The following is a 24,055-nucleotide window of genomic DNA, read 5'->3' as shown; positions in this document are numbered from 1 at the left end:
GGCCCCGAGCCGGGCGTCCACTGCCACCCGGGGGGAGGGCGACGGAGACGCTCCGGGGCGGGCGGCCGAGGCTAGGGGGCCGAGAGCGCAGCAGACGCGGTCCGGCTCCCGAAAAGCAAGGGACCCGGCCCGGCTCGGCGGCAAGCGGAGAGAGACTTTGGTGTGAAGGAAGTGCCGTGCGTTAGCTGGCGAGAGGTGGTTTGTTTATAAATGTGTACAGTTTGTTTCTCTTGTGATGTGAGCGCGGCAACGTCGCAGGGCTACTTGGGACCCGTCCTGACGTTTCCTGGTTTGGGTTGCTTTTGCTTGTTGTCCCCCTCCCTTTTGTTTTTAATGGCAGCTAAAGATACAGCAGATTACTGTTAAACTGTTGCCCGCCCCCCCTTTTTTCTAAGTGTTTTTCTCAGATTATTTAGAACATGCAAACCTGGTATTTTTAATCAAATGAAATATTTATGAAATGGATTTTCTCTTTATTCTGCATTCATCATGACTTTTAATACCAACCAATTGTGATATTTACAATATTGGCTAAAACCTAAAGTTTTCCAAATACTGGGTTTTTACCAGTGTTTCTTTGCTAAACTTAACATGCACCTAAAATCTATGTGGAATATGTTTGTAATATTTCAGAACTTACACTGAACATAAATTCTTCGGAAAACAAACCATAAGACTTCATTTAAGTTTTCCATTTTATCAACTGGAAGGTTTTATATTTGTTTTTCACTGCACATTCCTCATTTTTCATCCATTTAACCTGCCAAGTATTTAATTTTTTTTTTAATTTGTAAAGTAGTTTTTAGTATTTGCTTTTATTTTTTTACTTCAATGCTTTTGCCTTTTCAATTGGCATGTCTTTAAAGTATTTTTCTTCTTGGATTAAAAATGTGTGTGTATGTGTGTGTGTGTATATATATACATATATATATATATCTTTTTTTTTCAATCATTGACTTTACCAAGTGAAACCAAGCCATACTGTTTTTGAGCCAATTAAGAAAATTGCAGTTTTTAAAGCGTAGCCTGCAGGGTGGAGACCACACATGTAAAGACCCCGTGTGACAGAAAGAAAACTGCCATCAGGATTCTGTTGAAAGTTTTAGTGTTGTCGGCAAAGCAAGAGAGAAGGCCATTGACTGGTAATAAGTTTAAAAAACAAACAAACAAAAAAAAGAGGGCCTAAGAGAGTAGTTTTGTCTTAAAAATGTCTGGTTATTCCAGAACGTGAAAGGAGATAGTAAAAGCTAAACTCGATGGTGTGTAGTAAGTTGTAGAAGGTTTGGGGGAAGTGAATTTTATTTGCATTGGTTTGTGGGTTTGAAAAGAAACAAATGTGTGAGAATGTGACCATATTGGATCCGTTTTGATGGGTGTACTCCTAAGAGGGGGAAGAGACTGAAGATCTTTCACTGTAAAATGTTTCTTGTTCGGATGAGGCCAGGCCTTAAGCCCTGTGTCACGGCGGATTTCTAATGGTGATCAATTCAAGTAAACGTTGGCTATTATGTGAACCATATCTGGCCAGTGAGAATGAAAATTGAAACAAACTGTAAATAGATGATCCAAATGATGTCTCTGTATAAATGAATTATACAATTAAAAAAAAAGCACACACATAATCACCTTCAAAGATTTCTTGGCTGGTGGATGTTTGGGGGACATTTGCCAGGAAATGCTGGTACAGCAAGGAAAGAATGGCAAACCTCACAAAAGTTTCTAGAAGTCACAAATATCCAAACCTTTGAAATTCATTGGTGAGTAAGAGAAAGATTGAATTATAAGGTCAAGTTTTGTGAATCTTCTGAAACCATTTAGGATGCAGTGTAATCAGAAATAGTGGTCACTTCTGGATACAATAGTAAGGCCGATAGCCAAGCATCCTAATGCACTTCATATTCTTTTTTTTTTTAATGTTTATTTTTGAGAGAGACTGTGAGCAGGCAAGGGGCAGAGAGGGAGACACAGCTGACTCATTTCCGATTTTAATTTAAGCATCTCCCGTTTCTAACTTTGGAAATGCAAAGTCAAAAGTGTAGATAACACCAACAGTCATGATGTAAAAAGTCAGAAAGCAAGACTTCTGATCATTCCTTCCAGAATTACCTTGATCAGCATCTGAAGTGATAGAGACAAGTTCAAATGCTGATAATGGAATGATTTTTCTTATCAAAAACTGTATCTTCATCTGGTTTACTCAAGGGAGAAAATAAAACTCAGAAGCTGGAATGAACACCTCAGAAATTACATCTGTATTTGAGGCCATTTGATGATCTAGCCCAGTAGCTCTAAAACCAGTTTGAGCACCAGATTCACCAGGGGTGGTTTTAAAAATTATATAAAGGTACGTGGACCTCTCCCCTAATTCCTCCCCATGCAAATACCCATTTCGCTGACGCAGTATCTTGGGGGAAAGAGTGGTAAGAGTGAGTTACACTTGTAAACATTCCCTCCTAGTAATTCTGCTACAGAGAACTCCTTGGGTCAGCGCTGAGTAGTCACTGATGGAGCCAAAAGATGTCAGGTATATGATATTAGCATTGGCATATGTCTGCTAACCTTTCAGTCTGCCTTAAAGTAGTCAGGGTCCATTCAGTAAGGGAGTTTTCTTTCTTAATTTCTTTCAGTGAAAGAAATTCTATATTTTGAGCAAAGTTAGTCTCTGCCTGGGAAAGTCTTTTTAAACTCAATGCTCAGTCTTACGATAATGCACCCAAGGCGGTAAGGGAAACCAAGGCCCCTGAACAGACTCTAGCAGTCAGTGGGAAGCCAGCGTCACTAATTCACCTTTGGGTCTGTAAGACGGACCTTTCCTCAGCCGAGTCAGGTGACCGGTTCCGTTTGTGCCAGCGGGATCTACCCTGTGTTCAGTGCTCTTCTCTATATGCAGATCCAGCACAGTACTTGATTATTAAATATATATAGAACTCTCAGATTACTGACTTAATTTTACAAACATCACCAAATGCCTAATTAAGGCTTCCATCCGTCAATCTCAGTAACTGAGATGCAGGAAGACAAAGTAGACCTTTTACATTTGTCTTCATCATACTCATCAGTTTAAATTCCCGCCCACCTGTCCCTAGAGATGAAACTGGTCTTCGTTGTGTTTATAAGTCCAAGGGGTTCAAAGTGAATGATATCTCCACCTACTTGGGCTTTTCTTAACCAGCAATCATGAACACCTATGAAAGAATACTGTCCCTTTGTCCACTGAACCTAATTCTCATGAGAGGATTATCCTCTCAAAGAAAATCTCCCTCAGTCCAGAAGACTAGAACCTTCTAGATCCAAAGGAGTTTTGATTTTTGCCTGCATATTTGAACAAGTTCAGAACCAACCATAAGTCTAAGGATGATACAAGTGGTTCCTCAGGTCCAGGTACATGTTCTTAAGTCATGTACTTAGAGACTCCAGTAGAAGCCACAGGCCCTCTCCCCCCAAGAACATGTGTACGTGTATATACAACCCACACAAATTAGGGGGTTCAGATATATTTGCGAGCCCATCTGTGAGTCCCAAGTTAAGATTTTGCTCAAGTCCGTCCTGACCAGGACTTCTTTAGGAAAACATGTGATGGAGGCTCAATTTGGAAAATATGAAAAAGGAAATAGGAAAATATAAGGGAAAATATAAAAAAGAAATTGCCTTGAGAATGGGAAGACTCCACACACTGGGAGAACATAGGAGAGACACATCTGATAAAAGGCCATTCACCAAAATTTACCAAAAACAATGGAAAAACCTTAAGATTTTCAGTAAGACAAGGAACAAACTAGTTAAATGGACGGAAGATGCAAACGGACACCTCAGCGAAGAAGACGCACAGGTGCCAGGCACAGGTGCCCGACGTCGTAGGTCACCAGGGAAGTGCATGTTCAAACACAGAGATCCCACGGTGACCAGTCAGGACGATGAGATCCGGGTCGTTGCGGACGCCGGCGAGGACGGGGAGCAGCAGGGACCCAACTCATGGGGAGCACAGACCGGAGCGGCCACTTCGGAGGACAGTTTGGCGGTCTCTTACCAAACTACATCCTGCAAAAGTCATGCTCCTTGGTATCTGCCCAAAGGGGTTGAACATTTATGTCCACACACAAAACCGTGCACACGGAGGCTCACAGCAGGTTTATTTGTAATTGCCAAAACTGAGAAACAACCAAGATGCTCTTCTTGGTGGGAAATGAACAATAAACTGTGCATTTAGACAGTCCCTATTCAGCACTAGAAAGAAACGAGTGAGCTCTCAGGCCCCGAAGAGACATGGAAGAATCTTAAGTGCATTCGACTAAGTGAAAGAAGCCGATCTGAAAAGGCTCCATACCGTGTGATTCCAACTTTATGACATTCTGGAAAAGGCAGAGCTGGGGGGATAGTAGAGCTCAGGGGCTGCCAGGGGCCGGCGTGGGGGGCGGGGAATGGACAGGTGGAACACGGGGTTTCCAGGGCCGTGTGTGATCCTGGAACAGATATGTGTCATTGTACGGTTGTCCAAACCCCCAGGACGGGCATCACCGAGACTGACATCTAATGTAAGCCACGGACAGGCGGGGGTGGTTCACGCACTATCGTCCTGCGCTGGTGGGGGATGTTGACGGTAGGAGAGGCCGAGGGAGAACGGGAAATCTTCACTTTCCACCTGAGGTGGTTGTGGACCTAAAGCTGCACTAAAGAACGTCTGCTTTTGAAAAAAGTAAAGAAATGACCCAGACCCAGAAAAAAAATGTGCAATTCATAAGACATCTTTCAAGTCCCATCTACCGAGACGAAAACTGGAGTCGCACTGTGGGTGCTCTAGAGATGTCAGATGGAAAGGCTCAGCCAAGCAAGAGAAGTGACCTGCGTGGATGTCCCGGCCACGAGCCGCGTGTCGAACACAGCTACTTAGGGAGGCTGTGTCCGGAGGCCAGGGTCTCCGCTTCCGACACCGGGCCCAGCCCCCCGGAGCAGACAGGGCCTAGAGCGTGAAGGTGAGCGAGGCCCGGCCCCTCCACTCGCGGGCCGCAGAGTCAGCAGCCGCACCCCAGCTGGGTGGGGAGGGACCACCGAGCCCCCCGCTGTCCTCCCCAAGGCGAGTCTGGGATGGAAGCTGGAGTCCTCAGCTGGGGTCCACAGACGCGGGGCAGAGGCCCACCACCTTGGCACCTCTCCCCGCCCTCCTCTGCCTCTGCTGGGCAAGGGCTGCAGGGCCTGGGCTCTATCTGCACAACCCCACCCATGGCTGCAGCCCCGGGCACTCACCCCAGTGGAGTGGAAGGTGAGCTCACTGAGAGCCAGGCGGCACTGGGGGGGGCTCCGGCCCCCGTTCCCAGCAGTTCACACTCCTACTGTCAGCGGGACGTGACCTGAGAGGCTGGCAGCAGGCCCCCCTCCACTCCTGGAAACTGCTCCGGGGCTGGAAAGGAGTGTTGTCTGACATCACCTCCCTTTGCCAACCCTCAAGCAGAGCCCTGGTGCGCCTCCTCCCCGGCCCCCAGCGCACCCTGCCCGCACCTGCCTGCCTGCGTGCATCCTCTTCATCCTGGGTGAGATCCAGGTGTGAGCTCAGCCCTCCACTCCCCACCCTACAGGTCCAAGGAACGTGGAGACTGGGATCACTGGGGCAGGGGGAGAGGGGAGCATGGCAGGAGGGACGGTGGAGAGGGAGGAGGGGGAAGGTGGGCGATACCCCGCAGACTGAGAATCCGGGGGAGCAAAGCGTAGGGAGGAGCTCCAGCTCCTGTTTCCTCTCTGTCTCAGATGCCCCTGCAGAGACCCTCTCCAGGGGCAGGACAGGAGGGAGGAGCTGAGCACAGAGAGCACAGAGAACCTGAAACATGGCAACGGAGCAAACCTCAAAAGCGCAAGGATTACTAACTAGCCAGCCTAGTGTCCTCCAGTACCATCCAAGGTGAAGTGCACCTTACGGGGTGCTGGATGTACCTGGAACACGGCCTTCAGACTCTCGGGGTCTGGGCACGCCTGCGGTCACGTGCGCTCATCCCCAAGGGCACTGCGTTTTTCCAAAACAAAGGAAATGGCACACAGGCGTGCAGATACGCACCCCTGCACACCCTGTGAGCAACCACACAATCCCGTCTGCCTATAGGGAAGGAGCACGAAACAGCCTTTTCCAGCCGTGGAAACTATTTCTGTCTTTTCCTGCTGTTGTAACTCACAGCCAGGTTCCAGGCCTAACCTGCCAGAACTTTCCAATGAGCTTCTTTGTTGCGGTAACAGACCAGTACAGCCTTGGCATCTGCCCGCTTAAGAGCACACGTTCCAAGGATGGGAAGCTCTCCATGGCTCTGGGGGTTCTGCGGTCCGAGTGTGTGTTGGGGGGGGGGGGTCTTCACCAGGCAGCGCCCAGGATCCTGGGTACCAGCCTGACCCCAGGCCGCTCGGGCCCTGCACCTCCCACACAGCTTCGCCACCTGGAAGGCTGTTCCTCTGCCCTCCCTCCCTCGCCCTGCCTGGCGACCTCCTACGCATCCCTCAAGACCTAGCTGGGCCTTACCAATGCCAGACAGCCTGCTCTGACTCGGGGACGGGCCCACGCCCGCCCACTCGGGGACCTGTTGCTGCAGTGACACAGCGCCTTCCAGTATGAGCATCGCCTTCGCTACCAGTCTGTGAGGTGGTCAGGTCGCCGGTAACCACCACGTGTCTGTGAGGTGGTCAGGTCGCCGGTAACCACCACAAGTCCTGACGCAGAGAATGTGCTTACAGGTGTTGGCTGGATGAACCACAAAGGCCGAATTATCTCAGCTCTACGTTAGCAGGAGTCAGTGCCCAGGGAGCTGGCTGGCCGGAGGCGCGTGGGCTCCTAGACCTGGGCGGGCTTCCACATGGGCCTCTGAGTCCTGCCTCCTGCAGTTCACACCTTCCCAGGGCCCTTCCCACAACGCTTCATGGCCGGTCCGCATGACTGACAGACGAACATGGACGTGGCCCCCTGTGACTTCCTAGTCACTTCTGCTGGCTGTGTCTCTGGTCACTCCCTCTGGAGGAAGTCAGACACATGCTGTCAGGACACCCAAACAGGCCTGTGGAGAGGCCCCAGGAGGCAGAGCTGAGACTCCTGCCCAATGGCCCACAGTAGTTTCCCCGGCGTTGGGGGTCACCTGGGGGCAGAGCCCCCAAATCAGAACCAAGCATCACCCACTGGCTTCCTGACTGCAACCTCACGAAAGGGGCTCAGCCAGAACCACCAGCTGGGTCGCTCCCAGAAAAGCGAAGATAGTCCGTCTTTATTACTGTTTTAAGCCACGAGGCTTTTGTATCATTTGTTACGCAGCAACAGATAGCTAATACAGGTCCTAAAAGCTCAGCTGGGTTGCAGCTAACGCAGGAGGGATCATGGAGGCGTCGGGCCTGCAAGAGCTCATTGGTGCCCTGGGATTTGGAGCAAGCCAAATGGAACAAGTAAGAAGTAAATATCAGGACAAGAAGCCAGCGCTGGTCTCCCTGGGCCCAGAGCAGAGGCACAGGTCATGCAAACACTGAGCAGGCATGGCTGTGGTCTAAGCCCTGGGGCCGGCTGCCCTCTGGCCCCGAATCCTGCGTCCCAGCAGACAGAGCAAATAAGCCGACCTTAACTGGCCCTGGACTTACTCAATCAGTTTGGTTTTACAGCCAGGGACTGACCTCTATGCCGCATCTCCGGCGGTTCTGGTGGCGCGCCCCCGCAGGAGAAGCCGGTTCTCTCTCATCTTCCCTCCTCCCCTCTCCATTTCCACCCTCTCTTCCTCCCTCCCCCACCTCTCTCTCCCGTATGGATAACATTCCTAGACGCAAAACAACTCCAGACTTGTCAGAGCCCTGCGCATCGCAGTCCGATAACACGACCACTGAGAACGACCGCTTCTTGGTGCCGCGCGTGCACAGCCAGGCCCTCCGCTCCTGCCGGCCTTCAGCCTGCCGTCCGTCCCCCGCTCTCCCTGCCCAGCTCGGTCCTGTGCAGAGAAGGGCCTCACGTGCACCCAGCCCACACATCCAGGGTGTGTCTACATGCATAGCCTCTCTCCCCGCTCCTTGGGCCAAGGTGTGCAAATGGCAGTGATCCGGTCCCCAGGTCAGAAGCAAACGGGCCCTGGAAGTGGGTGCAGGGTCATTCGGGAGGGAACTTTCTATTTTCCTGCACCAGGAATGTGATCTGGAAGTGGGGTGGGGCTCTGGCTGGCATGACCCCTTGACATTCTGGGCTTGGTGAGGCAGGAAGACGCCCTAGTGGCCCGAAAAGTGAGGCGCCCAGAGCAGCGGCCCTGATTTCCCAGGCCTGATGTCAGAGCCTTTCCAACCACTTGAGAAGTGACTTGTCCTTGTATTTGCTCCTCGTGACGGGCAGCGTCTGCAGGTTTGCCCGACGGCAGAGCTGAGACTCACATGCGGCTCAGTCTGATGGCTCAGGAAGCCTCGGGCACACCTGCTCACGGATCTGACTCTGAGCATTCTGGGAGCGAACTGTGTGGTGGCAGCCCGGTTGACAAACCCGGGGGGCAGGTGGAGAGGCCCAGTGACTGACTGAGTCGCAGGTGCGCGAAGCCCAAGGCCAGAGTCCCAGAGGAAGTCAGGATCAAGGGTCCCCAGGCAGGTCCTGGGCCAGACCGGGGAGCCCAGGGGTACCGAACAGCACCCAGCCCAGGAACCACACCCCGCCTTCCTGCACAGCCTGCAGATTCCAGCTCAGGGCGCAGGGGTGAGCCGCGCGGGGCCGAGGCCTTCCTCAGGCTCCCTCTCCAACCCCAGATCACCAGTCTCCCCGTGTGCCCGGACTTCCAGGGGGGCTCCCCGAACGTGTAGAAGGGCGTCACCCTGGGCTGTCCTGAGTCCCGCCTGCTGCTGGCCTGCGCTCGGGAGGCCCAGACACAGCCCACGCGGCTGTCACCAAGCCGGGGAGGCCGAGGCACATGGCTGGAGCCCTCGATCGTGCGGGGTCTCCGCCAGTCAGGATGCCCTCCTCTTCACGCGCCATGGGACGCGGGGTCGGGTCACCCGGAAAGCCTGCCGTGCGTGCAAGGCGGGAGCCACGGGCCCGTGCTCTGGGACGCCCACAGACGTTAGGCTCCCCCGTCAGGGGCGTGGCGGTGGCCCCAGGAGCCCTCGGCTGTTGCGCCGGTGCCAGTTTTCATCCCGTGTGCCCCAAATGCCCCGGTGCTGACACTCCTGCTTCTGCTTATTAAGTCTCTCTTCTTACTGTCCCCAAGCTCCCATCTGTGGCTGTGTACCAAGGACACGGCCAGAGACGCATTTGGCTGGCGGGGTCGGCGTTGGAATGGCCTGATCTAACCCCAGGGGCTCCGTGTTCTTTTACTTTTTCACATTTTAAGCAATTTCTTTTATTTTGTTTTGTTTTCGGTTGTCTTTTTCTTTTCTTTTTTATTGAACTCCAAGTTAGTTAACATGTAGCAGAATAATGGTGTCAGGAGTAGAACCCACTGACTCATCGCTTACAAATGATACTCAGTGCTCATCCCTGCAAGTGCCCTCCTGAATGCCCATCCCCCATTTAGCCCAGCGCCCCACTCCCCCGCCTCCAGCAACCCTCAGTTTGTTCTCTGTAGTCAAGAGTCTCTTATGGATTATCTCCATCTCTGCTTTTATCTTATTTTTCTTCCCCTTCCCCCGTGAGTGAAATTTGTCTTACTCTTACTTATTGCACTCAGAGTAATACCCTCTAGCTCCGTATACATTGTTGTAAATGGCAAGATGTCATTCTTTTTCATTGCAGAGTAACATTCCATCGATTATATAAACCACATCTTCTTTATACATTCATCAGATGATGGACATTTGGGCCCTTTCCAAACTTTGGCTATTGTCGAGAGCACTGCTGTAATCATCGGGGTGCCTGTGTCCCTTCGAATCAGCATTGTTGTGTCCTTGGGATAAGCACCTAGTAGTGTAACTGCTGGTTGTAGGGTAGCTCTATCTTTAACTTTTAAAGGACCATCCACACTATTTTCCAGGGTGGCTGTACCGGTTTGCGTTCCCACCAGCAGTGCAAGAGGGCTCCTCTTTCCCTGCATCCTCACAACACCCGTTGTTGCCCGAGTTGTTAACTTTGGGGCTCGGAGTTCTTGAAATTTCCCTGAGGGAGCATGGCAGCCACACAGCAGACTCTGAGACGGACAGCGACCCCCACTGCTGAGCATCCCCAAAGGGACTGTAATGGGGACACACGTGCTGGACATGTCAAGATGCCACGGATGGAGATAGCAAACGGGGACGTCACACATCAGCTGCCAATCGGAATCACGCTCCGGAGCGGCGGGCATGGGTCATCCGTGGAGCCTGGTGGCCTCAGGCAGCGCCGGGAGATTGCCCAGGAAAATGCCGCTCCTCCACAGCTCGACTTACGAATCCGAACCCAAGAAATGAAGGTGGACTAATCTACACCCGCCTCACCCAGATGACCTCTGCCCGGGAGCTTATCTCTGAACTGCTTCAGCGCCGAAGTGTTTGAGGGCCGTGGAGACGCGGAGCTGGTACAACCAAACCGGAGGGGCTCATGTGGACTTCACAGGGACGACCCCCAGAGACTTGGCTAAAAGTGCTGGGAAGGGAAGGGCTTCGGGCCTTGAGCTACTTGAGATGAGACCACCTTTCCTGCACCCGGACTGCACTAACCACCCGGACAGCGTCAGGGCCGGCTGTGCCCCGCACCCAGCCCTGACCTCCCCCACCTTGGCCACAGCAGAGCTTAGTTAGTTCAACGACTAAGTGCAGGCCTGGGAAATGCTGTGTCCAGGGACAGGCTCCTGCCATGGCTCCTGAGTCTCCGAGGGAGTGGGCGCTCTACCATCCCCCACCCCACCCCCCACCGACTTGCCCCCATGGCCTGTCCATCCCACACTTCGGTGGCTCTTGCATTTCACCGAGGACTCAACTCAATGTCCAGGCTGGTGGCATCAGCCTCCCCGCAACTGTCCCCAGGTTTTCCCTGGTGGTGCCAAGGGGACCTCTAGACTCAGCCATGCACCTTCCCACTGCACCCCCAGCCTGTGCAGGATTGCCACCCACCAGGAGGATGGGAAGGCCGTGTCTGCTCCAGACTCCGGAGAGAGGGCGCCTCGGAAACAGAGCGGTCTGCCAGCCCCCAACAGCGGAGCCCACGTGTGCTCGGAGGCCCAGGAGGAAGACAAGATGCAAACAGGACTCCTGGAGGGAGATCCCGGGCAGAGCATGCCCCCTCGGCACCAAACTGCTCTTCTGAGTACACTGGAAGCTTCCAGAAGGGATTGACTTGAGGCCCTGGCTTGAGAGATCACGCATGCCTGTCTGCTGTCACCTGTCCACGCAGAACACTTCCTGCCGTCATCGAAGTGCACCTTCCTTCTCCAACGTTCCTGGACCTGACAGACAGCGGTGTTCGCCTCTGAACTTCGGGCCCATGGTGCCAACCCCCTAACGGTCCGGCTGCTCTGCCTGCCTGTGGGGTGGGCAGACGAAAGCTACAGGTCACAGACAAAAAGTGGCCCCGGTGCTTTTCTTGATGAGCAAAAACAAAAGTTTGGAGGCCTCACAGAATTTTCCCAAACCTTTGATGAAACGAATCAGAAGAGCTGGAAGCCGTGTCTTTCAAAGGTCTTTAAAAGGTCCCCTCTGTGGTTGTGGCCAGATTTTGGCCTCCAGCTTGAGTCCCGAGCCCCCTGCTTCTCCCTGGGAGTCTCTGTAGGTGACATTCTCTCCCCATGTCCCTTGCCGTTTCTCCAGTGCCCCCCACTCTCCAGCCTGCCCACACCCAGGCCCATCTCCCTGGGGCCGGGGAGGGACCTCAGGGACTCTGGTCAGGCTCAGCCCTCTGCGGCCTGCGTCCCTTCCTCCATGTAGGGGATGTCCAGTTACCCCTGTGTTTCCAATGAGGGTCACACATCTGAGAGTCACTGTCTCAATTTTGCATTTTTTTTTGGTCCTGTTCTCTACTGGATATGTTGTCGTCCACACTTTCTGTATTTATTTGAAATGACCACCTTATGTCATGATTTTTAAGTAGAAAACCAGCTTCCCTTGCTATAAATAGGAGGAAGCAGTAACAATCAGTGTTATGAAAACAAAATTATACTAGCTAGTCCTGCTTGATCCTAAAGAGACGGCTGCCCTCGCCTTTGTCACTTCTGCCACTTAACGTCCTAAAGTCATCTCAGGTACCGTCAGCAGGCAGGTCCCAAAGTTTGGCCACCAATGAATTCAAAGATCTTTGGGGGTCCCTTTTCTCGGTCTCTCCCCCTCCCCACCCCCTCCCCTCACTCCTCCCCAGTGGTTTTTTGTAACCCCCGTGATAATCACATACATGAACACAATCCTCTTGTCTAAAAGTACTTGCCTAAAAAGACTGGGTTTTTTTTCCTTTTTGCCGGCCTGCAGAACAAGGGACCCGCATTGTTTTGAGAGAGATAACAGGCTCTGTTTCCACCATTTCTCCCCACTGGCCCTCAGAGATACCAAGGCGGTTCCTGACAGGAAATCCCCTTCTGCCTCATGGAAAACCCAGAGAAGGAAGCAGGGCAGCCCCCGTGGACGGTTCAGGCTCCTCCCAAAACTGTACAAATAAAAGTCCACCATGGCAGGCCTGGGGCCCACAGCCCACAGGCTCCGACCAGCCCTGGCAGGGACACGGAAGCCCGCCATGGCTCACACCACATGTTCACGGGTCCAACGTGGCTTTGACTGTAACAACTTGATAAAATCTGCAGAGAAAGAGGCATCACTATGCCCTGGGTTTGCGAACAGGAAAACCATGGCCAAGAGACTCAGATCAAGATCTAACTCAAAGGGGAGCCCCTGGGTGGCTCAGTCAGTTAAGCGTCCGACTTCAGCTCAGGTCACGATCTCACGGTCTGTGAGTTCGAGCCCCACATCGGGCTCGGTGCTGACAGCTCAGAGCCTGGAGCTGCTTTGGATTCTGTGTCTCCCTCTCTCTCTGCCCCTCCCCTGCTCATGCTCTGTCTCTCTCTCTCTCTCAAAAATAAACAAAGATTTAAAAAAAAAGATCTAACTCAAGGTCAGCCTACCCCCTTTCCCCACCACTGCCCATCCCACACACTCGGCATGAAGGCTCACCAGACACATTGCCTGTTCCTTCTAGAACTCAAAAGCTGAGCTCTCCAAGACCCCTAGTAACATTGGCCAGAGCAGCTGGAGAGGGGGGAATGGAGGGAAGTCAGGGAGGGGAAGGAGAGTCTGGCCTGTTAAAGGCAGGTCTCCTCTGCCTAGAGGCTCCCAGTCCCTGTGCCCACACATCCCTCCTAGGCCTCCTCTCCTGGCAGCGGGTGGCAGACGCTGACCTGACTTCTGACCCTCGAGGACCAAGCAGCCCCAAGGTCAGCCAGGATCTGAGCATGCTGACTCAGCCCTTTCTGAGAGCAGGAAGCCCCGCCCCCAGCCCCGCCCTGTCCTGTGGGAAGGCCGCAGGAGGAGCCCAGCGGTGGCCACGCCCACATCCGGGCCCTTCTCCGGGGCCTAGTGCTCCCTCCGGGCCGTGTCACAGCTGCAGGTCTTTGTAGCGCCTTCAGTCGAGCCCGTTCTTACCGAGCACCCTTGATTCCCAAACTGTGTTTTTACCCAACAAACCGGAACTGCTGAGCCGCCATTCTTTGGTTTTCGCAATGGGCACTCATCAAGAATGCGGGGCGCCCCTCGGAAGCCGCGTGACCCTGTACTAAGGCCCAGTGGGAGCCCGGGCGCCCCTCTCTCTACCCCTCTGTGAGTAGCCGGCGCTGTTTCCCCACCCCGACTCGGTTCCTGTGACAGGTCACCGCCACGCCACCGTGGTGGCCAGAGACCCCGGAACTCACTCCAGCCTCCGCCCCAGTTCACATGACCCCCGACCCCGCCAGCACAGGGTGTGTTTCCCAGAGGAGAACGCAGGGGTTGTGAGAGGGCTGGGGGAGGAGGGGGGGGAACGCCCACCAACGTGCAGCCCGTCACCCTCAGTATTTACAGTGAAGCAAGGATCTTCGGACCTGGCGTTGGAAATCCGAGAACTGTTCGTTGAGCGTCTGAAAAGGGAGGATCATCAGTGTCTACCCAGCAAGCCCGCCGCTGCCGGAGGGACCCAAGCGTGTACCGAGCCTCCGCCTGAGAACCGCACCCAGCACCCCGAGCAAGCGCAGAGCTGGCGTGGCCCTGCCCGGGGAAGCCCAGCCCCCCGGCCCCCAGCTCCGGCCCGTACTTGAGCCCGGGGGCCCCGCCGAGCAGGACTGAGTCCCTCTCCTGGGGGCGGGGGCCGCCCCTCAGGTCCTCGGCAAGCTCTGTTCAGGCCTTCCCTGCTCCAGCAAGGAGCACCCGCGTGCAGACCCCGGCAGACACCGCCGGGTCTTCCGGATCATTCTCTGGACGGGTCCCAGCTTGTCTCCACCCTGTCGTTGAGAAGGGAGGTGCCCAGACTGAAAAGGATGGCCACCTCCATGCCCATTGGTCCTACAGAACGGAACCCACATGCCGGGCTAATGACAAGGAGCAAGAGAGACGGAGCCCAGACGTCGTGAAGCTCGTGTTCTAGTTGAGGGGATGCAGAGAAATAAATGTGGGTAGTATCAGAGGGTGATGCTCTGCAGAGCGGAAGCAGGTCCTAACGCCTGGCGAGTGGCCACGTGGCCTCCGTGAGGGGCGGGCGTTCCTGCTGAGATCCGAGTAAGTGACAGAACAGCTGGACCAAGGCCCTAGTGCCCCGGCAGACCCCCTTTGCAGCCTTTCTTTAAGCCCCTCTGCCCTCGGGGTGCTCAGCAGCGTGGAGACCCTGGGAACCCGCGTAATGGCACTGAGAAGGAGGTACATTCTTGAAGAGAAAACTTCAGAATTTCAATGACCTTGAGAAAAGTGAATTGCATGGCTGTTCAGGGAGCCCCGCCCCCTCCCCACAGGCAAGCATTCTCGGGGGAGGGGGGAGGTGGAGGGGCCCTCTCAAGGGCCTTGGTCTGCCTCCAAGCCGAAGGACCCTGGATCCAGGAGGCAGGTGGAGAAGGGGCCTGAAAGGCGGTGGTCTGCAGCGAACCCGGAACACCCCCCTGAGCCCGCAGTGCCGCTGCTCCATGGTCTGCAAGGCCCTCAGGTGCTGCGAGGCCCCGCTGAGATGGCCCATCTGGCAGCCTCTGTGCCCAGGGCAAGATCAGGCCCAAGAGCAGTGTGGTGACGTGCCCCCCGTGTCCCGGATGGAGAGTGCTGTAGGGTGGGCGCTTTCTTGACCACCAACACCTGCGCCTGGAATAATCCTGCTCTACGTGTGTTTATTGAAGGAAGAGGGAGAGACAGAGGAGGAAGGAATCAGGGAGCCTCTTCCACACCCGTCCCTTCAAGAGCGGCCCCAGGAGTGTGCTCTCCCTCCTCATGTCCTAGGCAGGTGGCTGAAGGCCCCCTCCCCACACCTGAGCAGGCGGAGTTGAGGGGAGACCCTCTCCAGGAGGGGGGGTGGGGCACAGGAAGCCCTAGGGGCACCTCTACTTGGGGGGGGCCACACTGCTGGCCGGAGGGCATTCTGAGTGCACCTCCTCTCTGTCTGGAGCCAGGCCATTAGGCTCGACAGGCCCCAGGAACTTTCTAGGCCGCACACTCTGCCCTGTTCCCAGCAGAGGCTCTCAGGCTCCCTGCGGCTCCAGGGTTCTGAGAAATGAACGTGTTTTCCCCATCTGGTGTGGCAAGAGGCCACGCGTGCCCAGCAGTAGCCCGCCCCCCAGCAGCAGCACGAACAGGGGTAACCCCTTGGCTGGAGCGAAACTGGTGGGGTCCCACCCTAAGTGCAAATGCCTTCTCCCCGCTTCCCCGGGGCTTCCCCAAGGTGGATACCGTGTCAGCCCCACCCAAAGCCAGGCCTTGCTCAGCTGTTCATCCTCAGTGGCGGTCCTCCCTGCCCGCCGCCTGCCTGCCTGCCCCCCTCCTCTGTCCACTCAGGCTCAGCTCAGCAAAGTACCCCCTCTTCCAGGCCCCAGCTCCTGGCTCTGCTTCAACCCGCATCTTGAAATAACCTTCCGAGAGCACAGATGTGACCTTGAACCTCCTCTGATCTAAAACCTCCATTTGATCTTCTCGGGGAGAAACTGTGTGCTCCTGACACATGGACGATAGTCCTTATCAAAAACAAGCAGTTCTGGGCATGACTGCCTTCGCAGAGAGTGTAACTGACTTGTCCAAGGTCACAGAGCTGGTACCGGCCTCTGCTAGGATTTGAGAAGAATTCCAAACTCAGGACAGTCGAGGCCAGCTCTCACAGGGCTCCAGTATGTGGCCTGCCTCCCAGGGAGTGTGGGTGCCCCAAAAGGCAGGGCACGTCCCCGCTGCCATGCTTTTAGCCTCTGCCAAGAACGTTTTCTCATCTGGTGAAGGTTTCCCCACCTCCAGTACCTGGCCCGAAGCCACCTGCTCAGCGTCTCTGCCTCTGCCATGCACTCATGATGACACGAGTCCATCGGTGACACACCTGCCTACCACCCACTGTCTTTGCCTATGGTCATTTCTGCCTACTTCTCATCCCCCTCGGAGGGCAGAGGCTGGTGTGGCGTTTCCCTCCGTGTCCTCACAGGCCCGTAATAAGGTGGTGGCTCCAGAAATGAGCAGAGAGGTGGATGTCACCACCACCGCCGCCATCTCCACGGAGCTGTCCCGACCATGAGCTCTGGATGCAGGGAAGCACGGCCCCTCCAGAGCACGGACAGCCCCCTCCCCAAGATTTGACTTCCCTCTGGGGCAGAGGCCAAGCAGGCAGAAAGGCAGCAGCGAGCCGAGTTGGGGAAGTTCTGCGCTCTGGGTGGCAGAGTGGGCACTGGGGCTGGCAGGTCACCAAGCAGAGCACCATCTGTTCCCAGAGTGACTCAGACTTGATCTGTGAGCCAGCAGCCTCCCACCGTGGGGACCTGTGAGGACAAGTGCCTGGCTCCCGGATTCCTGTGCACAGGCTGTGCCCATCTGACCAGCAGAGCAAAGGAGGGCTTGGAGGTAAGGCCACCCCAAAGAGTCACGGTTTCCAGGGATACCCTGGGGCGGCGCTTCTTACCCTTGGCTTCCCAGTCTTGGCCACACAAGCCCCTGGGGGCATAAAACAGACAGTCAAGCCTGGGTTCCCAGATCAAGTGGGGGGTCAGAACATCAGGGTCCCCCCGACCACCTGGGGGGTCAAACATCAGGGGACCCACACATGGCCTTTCTCATCAGCTCTCCGGTTCATCAGTCATGTGGCCGAGACAGGACTCATTGGGTTCCGGGGCGCATGGGTGGCTCAGTCTGTTAAGCGTCCAGCTTTAGCCCAGGTCATGATCTCACAGTTCGTGGGTTCAAGCTCCAAGTTGGGCTCCACACTGACATCGTGGAGCTTGCTTGCAATTCTCTCTCTCTCTCTCTCTCTCTCTCTCTCTCTCTCTCTCTCTCTCTCACTCTCTCTCTCACTCTCTCTCTCTCTGCCCCTCCCCTGTTTCCCCCCTCACTCAAATACATTTAAGAAAAAAACCATAAAAGGAACCACTGGGCTCCAGCAAAGGCAGGCTCAGGCTGGAACAGTAGAGGTGAGATAGAAATTGGGTGCCAGTGCCCAAGGCACCGGGACAGTCTGCAGCGGGGACGAGATGAGGGCACCCTAAGATGGCAAACATCTGCAGATGAGCAAGAAGGAGTTTGCAGAGCAGGGCATCTGGGCCCTCCCCCAGGTGTGGTGAAGCCAGAAAAGAGAAAGCGGGAGGAGCCGGGGGGCTCCGTGGGGGCTGGGAGGTAGGGGCGGCCCTGACTGGGTGCGAGGCTGGGGGAGGCTGGCTCCGCTCCCTCTAGGAGGTCACGGAGCAGTTCCAGTGAATGAGGGGTACGGCAGCCACGCTGTGGACCCTCAAACTCAAAATCCAGACTAGTTTGCAGAGGAAAGGGGACATGATATCGTATCTAGATTTTTCCTGAGAAGCTGGCCCACGCAGACCCTGTGCCCATGCAGACCCTGTGCCAGGGTGACAGAGGGCATGGTGCCCTGTGGAGAGCGCTGATCTGAAATCCTGTAAACTGGCATAGCGGCATCAATGCCCTCAGCTGTCCTGTGACTCACATGCCCTGGAAGCTCTGCATTCCTACATGGACAGCAGGTGGACTTTGAGTTCTAGTGTCCACTCGGCTGGACCGAGGGATGCCCAAGTCGCTCCTGGGTGTGTGTGAGCGGGGTTGATTCGGGGGACTGAGTCCAGCAGGTGGCCCTCCCCAGTGTGTGGGGGTGGATCCCCACGCAGTCCATCCAGGCCCGGGAACAAAAAAGCCCGAGGAAGGGCGAGTCCGCTCCCCATTCTTGAGTGGGGACACCCATCTGCTCCGGACCTGGGACCCAGGCGTTCCTGGTTCTCACTTTGAGCCTCAGATAGAATTTACACCCGAGACCCTCGGTCCTCAGACCCTAAGACTCGGGCTGAACGACACTGTAGGCGGCCATGATCACGCAGGCCAGTTCCCGGAATAAGTGTCCTCTTCCGTATCTCTGTGTGTCCCGTCGGTTCTGTGCATCTGGGGGCAGCCTGACCAATACAGGACCGCCGGGACTTTATATCCTACTCGCACTGTCCTCGTGGGTCGTGGAGCACAGGGCGTGAGACAGGCCTCCCTCTGGGTCGCGCCGCGCGTCTCTTCCTGCTGAGTAGACGTTGCAGAGGTCCCCTCACTCCTGCAGGCATCTCTCGGGGGTAGAGGTGACGCCTCGTGGGGGAGGGAGCCCACCCGGTCACCCGGTGTCTAGTGCAGGTGGGGGAGGGTGTGCCCTAGGTCAGCCCCGGAGCCCGACCCTCAAGGAGGTGACAGTCCGGTGTGAATGTTGGTGAGTCTTACATTCTTTGTGCTTCTGAGGAAGGAGACCAGGCCTTGTTCACAAGGAATTGTGCTGCGAGATGCCCCTTGATGGGAGAGAGTCATTCACTCCAGGGTGTGCATCTGCCTATTCTGGAAGGCTTCCTGGAGGAGGCGGCATTTGAAATGGACCTTAAAAGAAAGGCCTGTCAGGAATAGATGTACATTAGGGTTTTTAAAAATCCACGGGCAATTCAGTGAAGAAAATACCTTAGTTAGTATATGGAATTAGAAATATCTGTTTTGACCAGAAGTTGAATAATTTGTCTAAAATCAATGTACTGATTAGTAATATCTTGAAGGATTTGGGGAAAACTTTGTTTTAGTTCAGATTAGTTTTGTTTTCACCAAAGCTGTTTCTTCCCAGCCAGTTCTGGTAGATTTATGAGCTCAGTTCTGCTCAGTTAAATGTCAGTTTTGTGGGTGATTCACACATCAGACCTTTACCAAATACTGCCTGAAACACACACAAAATATCCTCCTGACCGAGAGTTACTACATCTGTGAGTTAAAAGAAGGACTAAAGCAATAGCCTGTATTGAGAATCTATTAGAAGAGACTTAATCTATAATCCACAAGATCCTTGACACTGGAGACACGTACAGCTGTTCAGCCCTGAAATGCCTCAGTTCTCCTTCCCTGAAGTCATAGACCCAATGTACTTAAAAAGAGATGGGGCACCTGGGGGGCTCAATCGGCTGAGCGTCTGACTTCGGTTCAGATCATGATCTCACAGTCTGAGTTCAAGCACCGCATCGGGCTCTATGCTGATGGCTCAGAGCCTGGAGCCCGCTTCCGATGCTGTGTCTCCCTTTCTCTCCATCCCTCCCCCACTCACGCTCTCTCTCTCTCTCTCTCTTAAATATAAACATTAAAAAATTACTTAAAAATTTTTATTAAAAAAAAAAGCAAGAATACAAACCAGAGAACACTCATCATTATCAGGTTGTGCTGTGAGGTTTAGGTGAACTGACTAAAATAATTTCTCAAGCCAGAACAACGAAATAAAGCTAAAAGTTTAAACTGGATGAAACTCCAGAGAAATATTCAAAAAGTCTTCAACTGTCTCATCCTGGATGAATCTCTGCAATCCTCACAAAGTGTTTTTACTTTTTTTTTTTTTTTTTGGTAAATTGGGAAATCCCGGCACGTGGACCATTTGCAGAACCGGTCTTGGCAAACGGATTTTCAGAGAAGTGGCTTTCAGAGAACAGAGGTTCCCTGAAGTCACTGAGAACCGTGTGGGCTCCTGGGACCCTTCTTGCCTCCTTCCAGGGCTCCCGGGTGTCCTGGGCTGGGGCGGGGCTGCTGCCTGAGCTTTGGGGGCGTAACCCGGCCTCCGCCCTCAGATGTCTTGGGGAAATCTGGGGTCAACGCTGAAGTTGGGTCTAGGTCGGGTGCAACCTGGAAGTCACTAACACCAGACTGCCGGCTTCCGGAAGATGCTCCGCCCTGTGGGTCCCGGCCGGCCCCTCCCCCAGCCCTGCAGTCCCCAGGGGCCGGTCCTCCTCAGGGCTGCCTGGGTCTCCATTTCTGCTTTTCCCTCTGTAAGCGCCCATCTTTCCAGCCCCGCGCACACTGTTTAGCGTAGTGCACCCTCCACAGGCAGCGGTACGGGGTGGGGGAGAGCCAGCACCCCTGCAGCCATCCGCCAGCGCCAGCGGGAGAAACAGAGCGGCAGGGGCTCCGTCGGTTAAGCGTCCAGCTCTTGATTTCGGCTCAGGTCCTGATCTCACGGTTCATGAGTTGGAGTCCTGCGTTGGGCTGGCCGCCGTCAGCACAGAGCCTCCCTCTCTCTCTGCCCCTCCCCCTGCTGGCGCTCTCTCTCAAAATAAATGAACTTACAAAAACAAAACAGGGAGGCATCAGTAGAGGGCCCCCGGACCCCTCCTCCCTCCCAAGAGCAGACACCGGTCCAGAACTTATGTTCACTATTTAGGAAGGAGTTTATTCTATTCCCATGTACTATTCCCATGTACAAGCCTCACATTTCTTCAAGGTCGGGGGAAAAAATGTTTGTTTTTAAGAAAAGAAAATTGATTTTACACTCCACCCACACAGGCAGCGGGCGCTCAGACATTTGGGGCCACGGGACAGTGAAATATCAACATTAATTTGGGGCAATGATAGGACTCTTCTCAGAAGAAAAACATGAAAAAAATCTCACAAAACTATCATCTGCCATCACAGTGGCTACATGGGGCAAAGGACGTTTAACTCCGAAAATACAGAAAGAGCATATAATCAGGATGTTAAACACTGAGTACACTTAGGCTGGTCAAGAGCTAGGAAACCTTCACCTTGGACCAGCTTGATATTTAAGAATCACTAGTTTAGAAACACAGACTTCTGTGACCTGTGTGTCTCAGGGGACTGGGACTTTCTGGAGGGAAGCACGCCCGGCCTGGCCCCGGGGTGGGGGGCTTCTGCCTCCCCGCCCCCACCACACCAGCTCTGGCAGCTGTCCCGGCCCACATCCCTGCCTCTGAGTCCTCACCTCCACGAGATCCCAGCTTCTGTCATCCTGCTCCCCGCCCCCCCCAAGAACCTCAGGGGACGTGAAGCTCCTTCCCTGTCGCAGAGCCCCCAGCCCACCGGCCACCTCCCAGCCTCCACCCAGGACTTCCCCTGCTCTGTCTGACACCTGCTGTGTTGGGGGGAGGGGGCCTGGGCCGTACTTAGGGACTTGGTCTGCAGACAGGACTGAGAAGAGGGGGCAGCAGCGTGTGAGGGTCACAGGAGACTGGAGTGACCCACTGAAGATGTCAGATGGGGGAAAGGAACAAAGAAAAGTGTCACCCGTGTGGCAGGCCCCCCCCCACATGGCCTGGCCCTGCCCCTACTCCACTGGGGAGACAAGCTGGGTGGGCTCTGTCACCCACCCCCCACCCATGCCAGGGGGAGGGGCAGGCGGTAAAGGGCGGGCACCAGTGTGTTGCAGTAACCCCCCAGGGAAGCCGCCCCCCACTCTGAGCCAGACCCACTGACTTGCCACAGCTGAGCTAAGGTGAAGTCAGACAGCGCCAAAAACCAAAGAAAACCTTGTGTCCGCCACTGACTGATGCTCAGAGCCACACGCTGTGTGCAGACCATGCTGGAAGACCACGTGTGTCTCCCGAATCCTGAGTCCCCAGGGTCCTCCGGACGCCCCTGCTACCCCCACCCTGATTTTATTCTTTTATTTTTTAATTTTTTTAAGTTTGTTTATTTTAAGAGAGAGAGAGAGAGCACAGTAGGGTAGGGGCAGAGAGAGAGGGAGAGAGAATTCCAAGCAGGATCTGGGCTGTCAGCACAGAGTCTGACGTGGGGCTCAAACTCACGAATCATGAGATCATGACTTGATCGGAGATCAAGAGTCAGATGCTTATCTGACTGAGCTGCCCGTGCAACCCCACCCAGATTTCATTCTGATGCCACCCTGGCCTCAGTTCCCTCACGTGCAGGGTGCCCTGGAATGAGCCATCTCTGAGAACCAGGGCGAGGGAGCCTGGAGCGCCAGGCTCAGGCGGGCAGCTCCTGCAGGTCTGGTTCTGGGGACCACACGGGAATGCCTTGATGCCCAGTTCGAACGGGGTTGGGGGGCCGGGAGAGCGGGATGCCATCAGCCAGGAAAACACCTTCCACTCTGAGCGGGGCACCTCAGGACCCGGCCACCCCCCACCCCAGGACCTGGACACCCCCCTCAGGACCTGGCCACCCCCCACCAGGACTCGGCCACCCCCCCCCAGGATCTGGCCACCCCCGATTCCAGAACCCGGCCACACCCCCCAGGACCCGGCCACCCCCGGCCCCACCTCATGTGCTGTCCCATGACGGACCGTGTCCACCTCAGAGCCTCCGGTCCTGCCCTGTGGGGCCCCTGGAGTGAGGTGGGTCTGACTCTCCAGTGTCCCCACCTTTGTTTTTTCACTCATAAGACCCTTCCTGCACTTCACATGCAGGAGACACACACACACACACACACACACACACACACACACACACTTTTTTAAAATTGGAGCCCAGAGAACAGTTGGCTAAATGCAAGCAGTGATGACTTTATTGTTTGTGGTGTAGACAGTGCCCCCCTCCCAGGATCTGGGCTCCGGCCTCTGGTCCTGACCCAGAAGCTCAGGCAGACCCTCGAGCCACAGACATGCCCCTTCTGTTCCTCTCGCCCTTCCCTCACCTGGTCTCCTCCTGGGGCTTCCAGGGGAGGCTAAGGCAGGCCATCTGGCCAACCCAGGTCTGCGCCCCCACTTCGGCTGCGTGAAGGGGGTAGAGGCACAAAAGAACCCCAGATGCCACCATTCGGGCCTCCGATTTCCCACTTTCAACTAGATACCCAAGCACTAGCACACACCGCTCTTGGAGTCCAGTCGCCTTTATGTCACGCCATCACATTGCTTGGGTTTCCTCACCACAGCCCAGTCAGGCTGGGGGCCTCCCCGTTTCTCCACGGGAGCTGCCCCGAGGTCTCGCCAGGCAGAGTGCGGAGCCCGGGCCCGAGGGAGGCCGGGCCCTCCCCCCAGTAGCTAATTCCCCACCCACCACCCAGCCGTTCCCTTCACATCTGCGCCCCGGAAGCAGGGGCCCCGAGCGCACGAGGACCAGCGTCAGGCAGGAGCCGGGCCGGGCCTCACTTCTCAGAGAGGATGCGCCTGAACTCCTCGAAGTTAACCTGCCCGTCCTGGTCCAGGTCGGCCCCCTGGATCACGGCGTCCAGCTCCTCCTGGGAAAGGCTCTTGCCCATCTTGGCCATGGCCTGCTTGAGCTCATCCACGCTGATGCGGCCGTCGCTGTCCAGGTCGAAGGCACGGAAGACCTCCCGGATTTCCGCCTCGCTGCCCCCGGCCTTCATCCCCTGGGCTGCCACTGCCAGGAACTCTTGGAAGCTGATGGCGCCGTCGCCGTCGGTGTCCACCAAGGCCATGAGCTGCTCCAGCTCGGCTTTCGACATTTTCTTGCCCATGGCCTCCATCGCGGCGCCCAGCTCCTCCATGTTGATCTTTCCATCCTTGTCCTTGTCAACATAGTCGAAGGCCACCCTGAACTTCTCCTCCTGTTCTTTAGTCAGCTGCCCGGCCATGTCAGGCACACCTGTCACAGAGCTACTGAGCTTGCTGCCACTTGGCTCGAAGAGCTCGCGCCGGAGACGGGACCAGCAGCTCCTGGGAGGCTGCGTCCGTGTGGGGGCAGAGCTCCGTGGCTGTCTTGCCAGGGGAAGGATGCCCTCTCCTTTTCTGCGTTGAGAGCGGGGGAGGAGGAAGGCTCTCCGCCCTCCCCTCCCCGTGTCCTT

General features: G+C 55.2%; 2 protein-coding genes and 1 long non-coding RNA gene across 5 annotated transcripts in view; 2 read left to right on the top strand and 1 right to left on the bottom strand.

The window, feature by feature from the left end:
- NET1 (neuroepithelial cell transforming 1) overlaps positions 1-465 on the top strand; it is a 51,324-nt gene extending 50,859 nt beyond the window's left edge. The window contains exon 13 of the mRNA XM_029955194.1: positions 2-465. Within this exon, the coding sequence (XP_029811054.1) occupies positions 2-166 (165 nt within the window). The 3' untranslated portion in view covers positions 167-465. The remainder of the gene's footprint in view (position 1) is intronic.
- A 12,989-nt stretch (positions 466-13,454) lies between these two features.
- LOC115304646 lies at positions 13,455-14,519 on the top strand. 3 transcript variants are annotated; one of them, XR_003914536.1, is made up of 2 exons: positions 13,455-13,683; positions 13,915-14,519. It is a non-coding gene; the product is annotated as an uncharacterized LOC115304646 (long non-coding RNA). The 3 variants fall into 3 exon arrangements; XR_003914537.1 differs by having other exon boundaries at positions 13,455-13,823; positions 13,924-14,519; XR_003914535.1 differs by having other exon boundaries at positions 13,455-13,823.
- An 8,876-nt stretch (positions 14,520-23,395) lies between these two features.
- On the bottom strand, positions 23,396-23,845 carry CALML5 (calmodulin like 5). Its single transcript, XM_029955598.1, has one exon. The coding sequence runs from the start codon at positions 23,843-23,845 to the stop codon at positions 23,396-23,398; it is 450 nt and encodes a 149-aa protein (XP_029811458.1).
- Between the last annotated feature and the right edge of the window lie 210 nt (positions 23,846-24,055).

This window comes from Suricata suricatta, chromosome 10 (assembly GCF_006229205.1).
Source record: "Suricata suricatta isolate VVHF042 chromosome 10, meerkat_22Aug2017_6uvM2_HiC, whole genome shotgun sequence".
In the NCBI taxonomy this organism is placed as follows: domain Eukaryota; kingdom Metazoa; phylum Chordata; class Mammalia; order Carnivora; family Herpestidae; genus Suricata; species Suricata suricatta.
The sequence above is the reverse complement of the archived record's forward strand: the minus strand, read 5'-3'. Positions and strand labels throughout refer to the sequence as shown.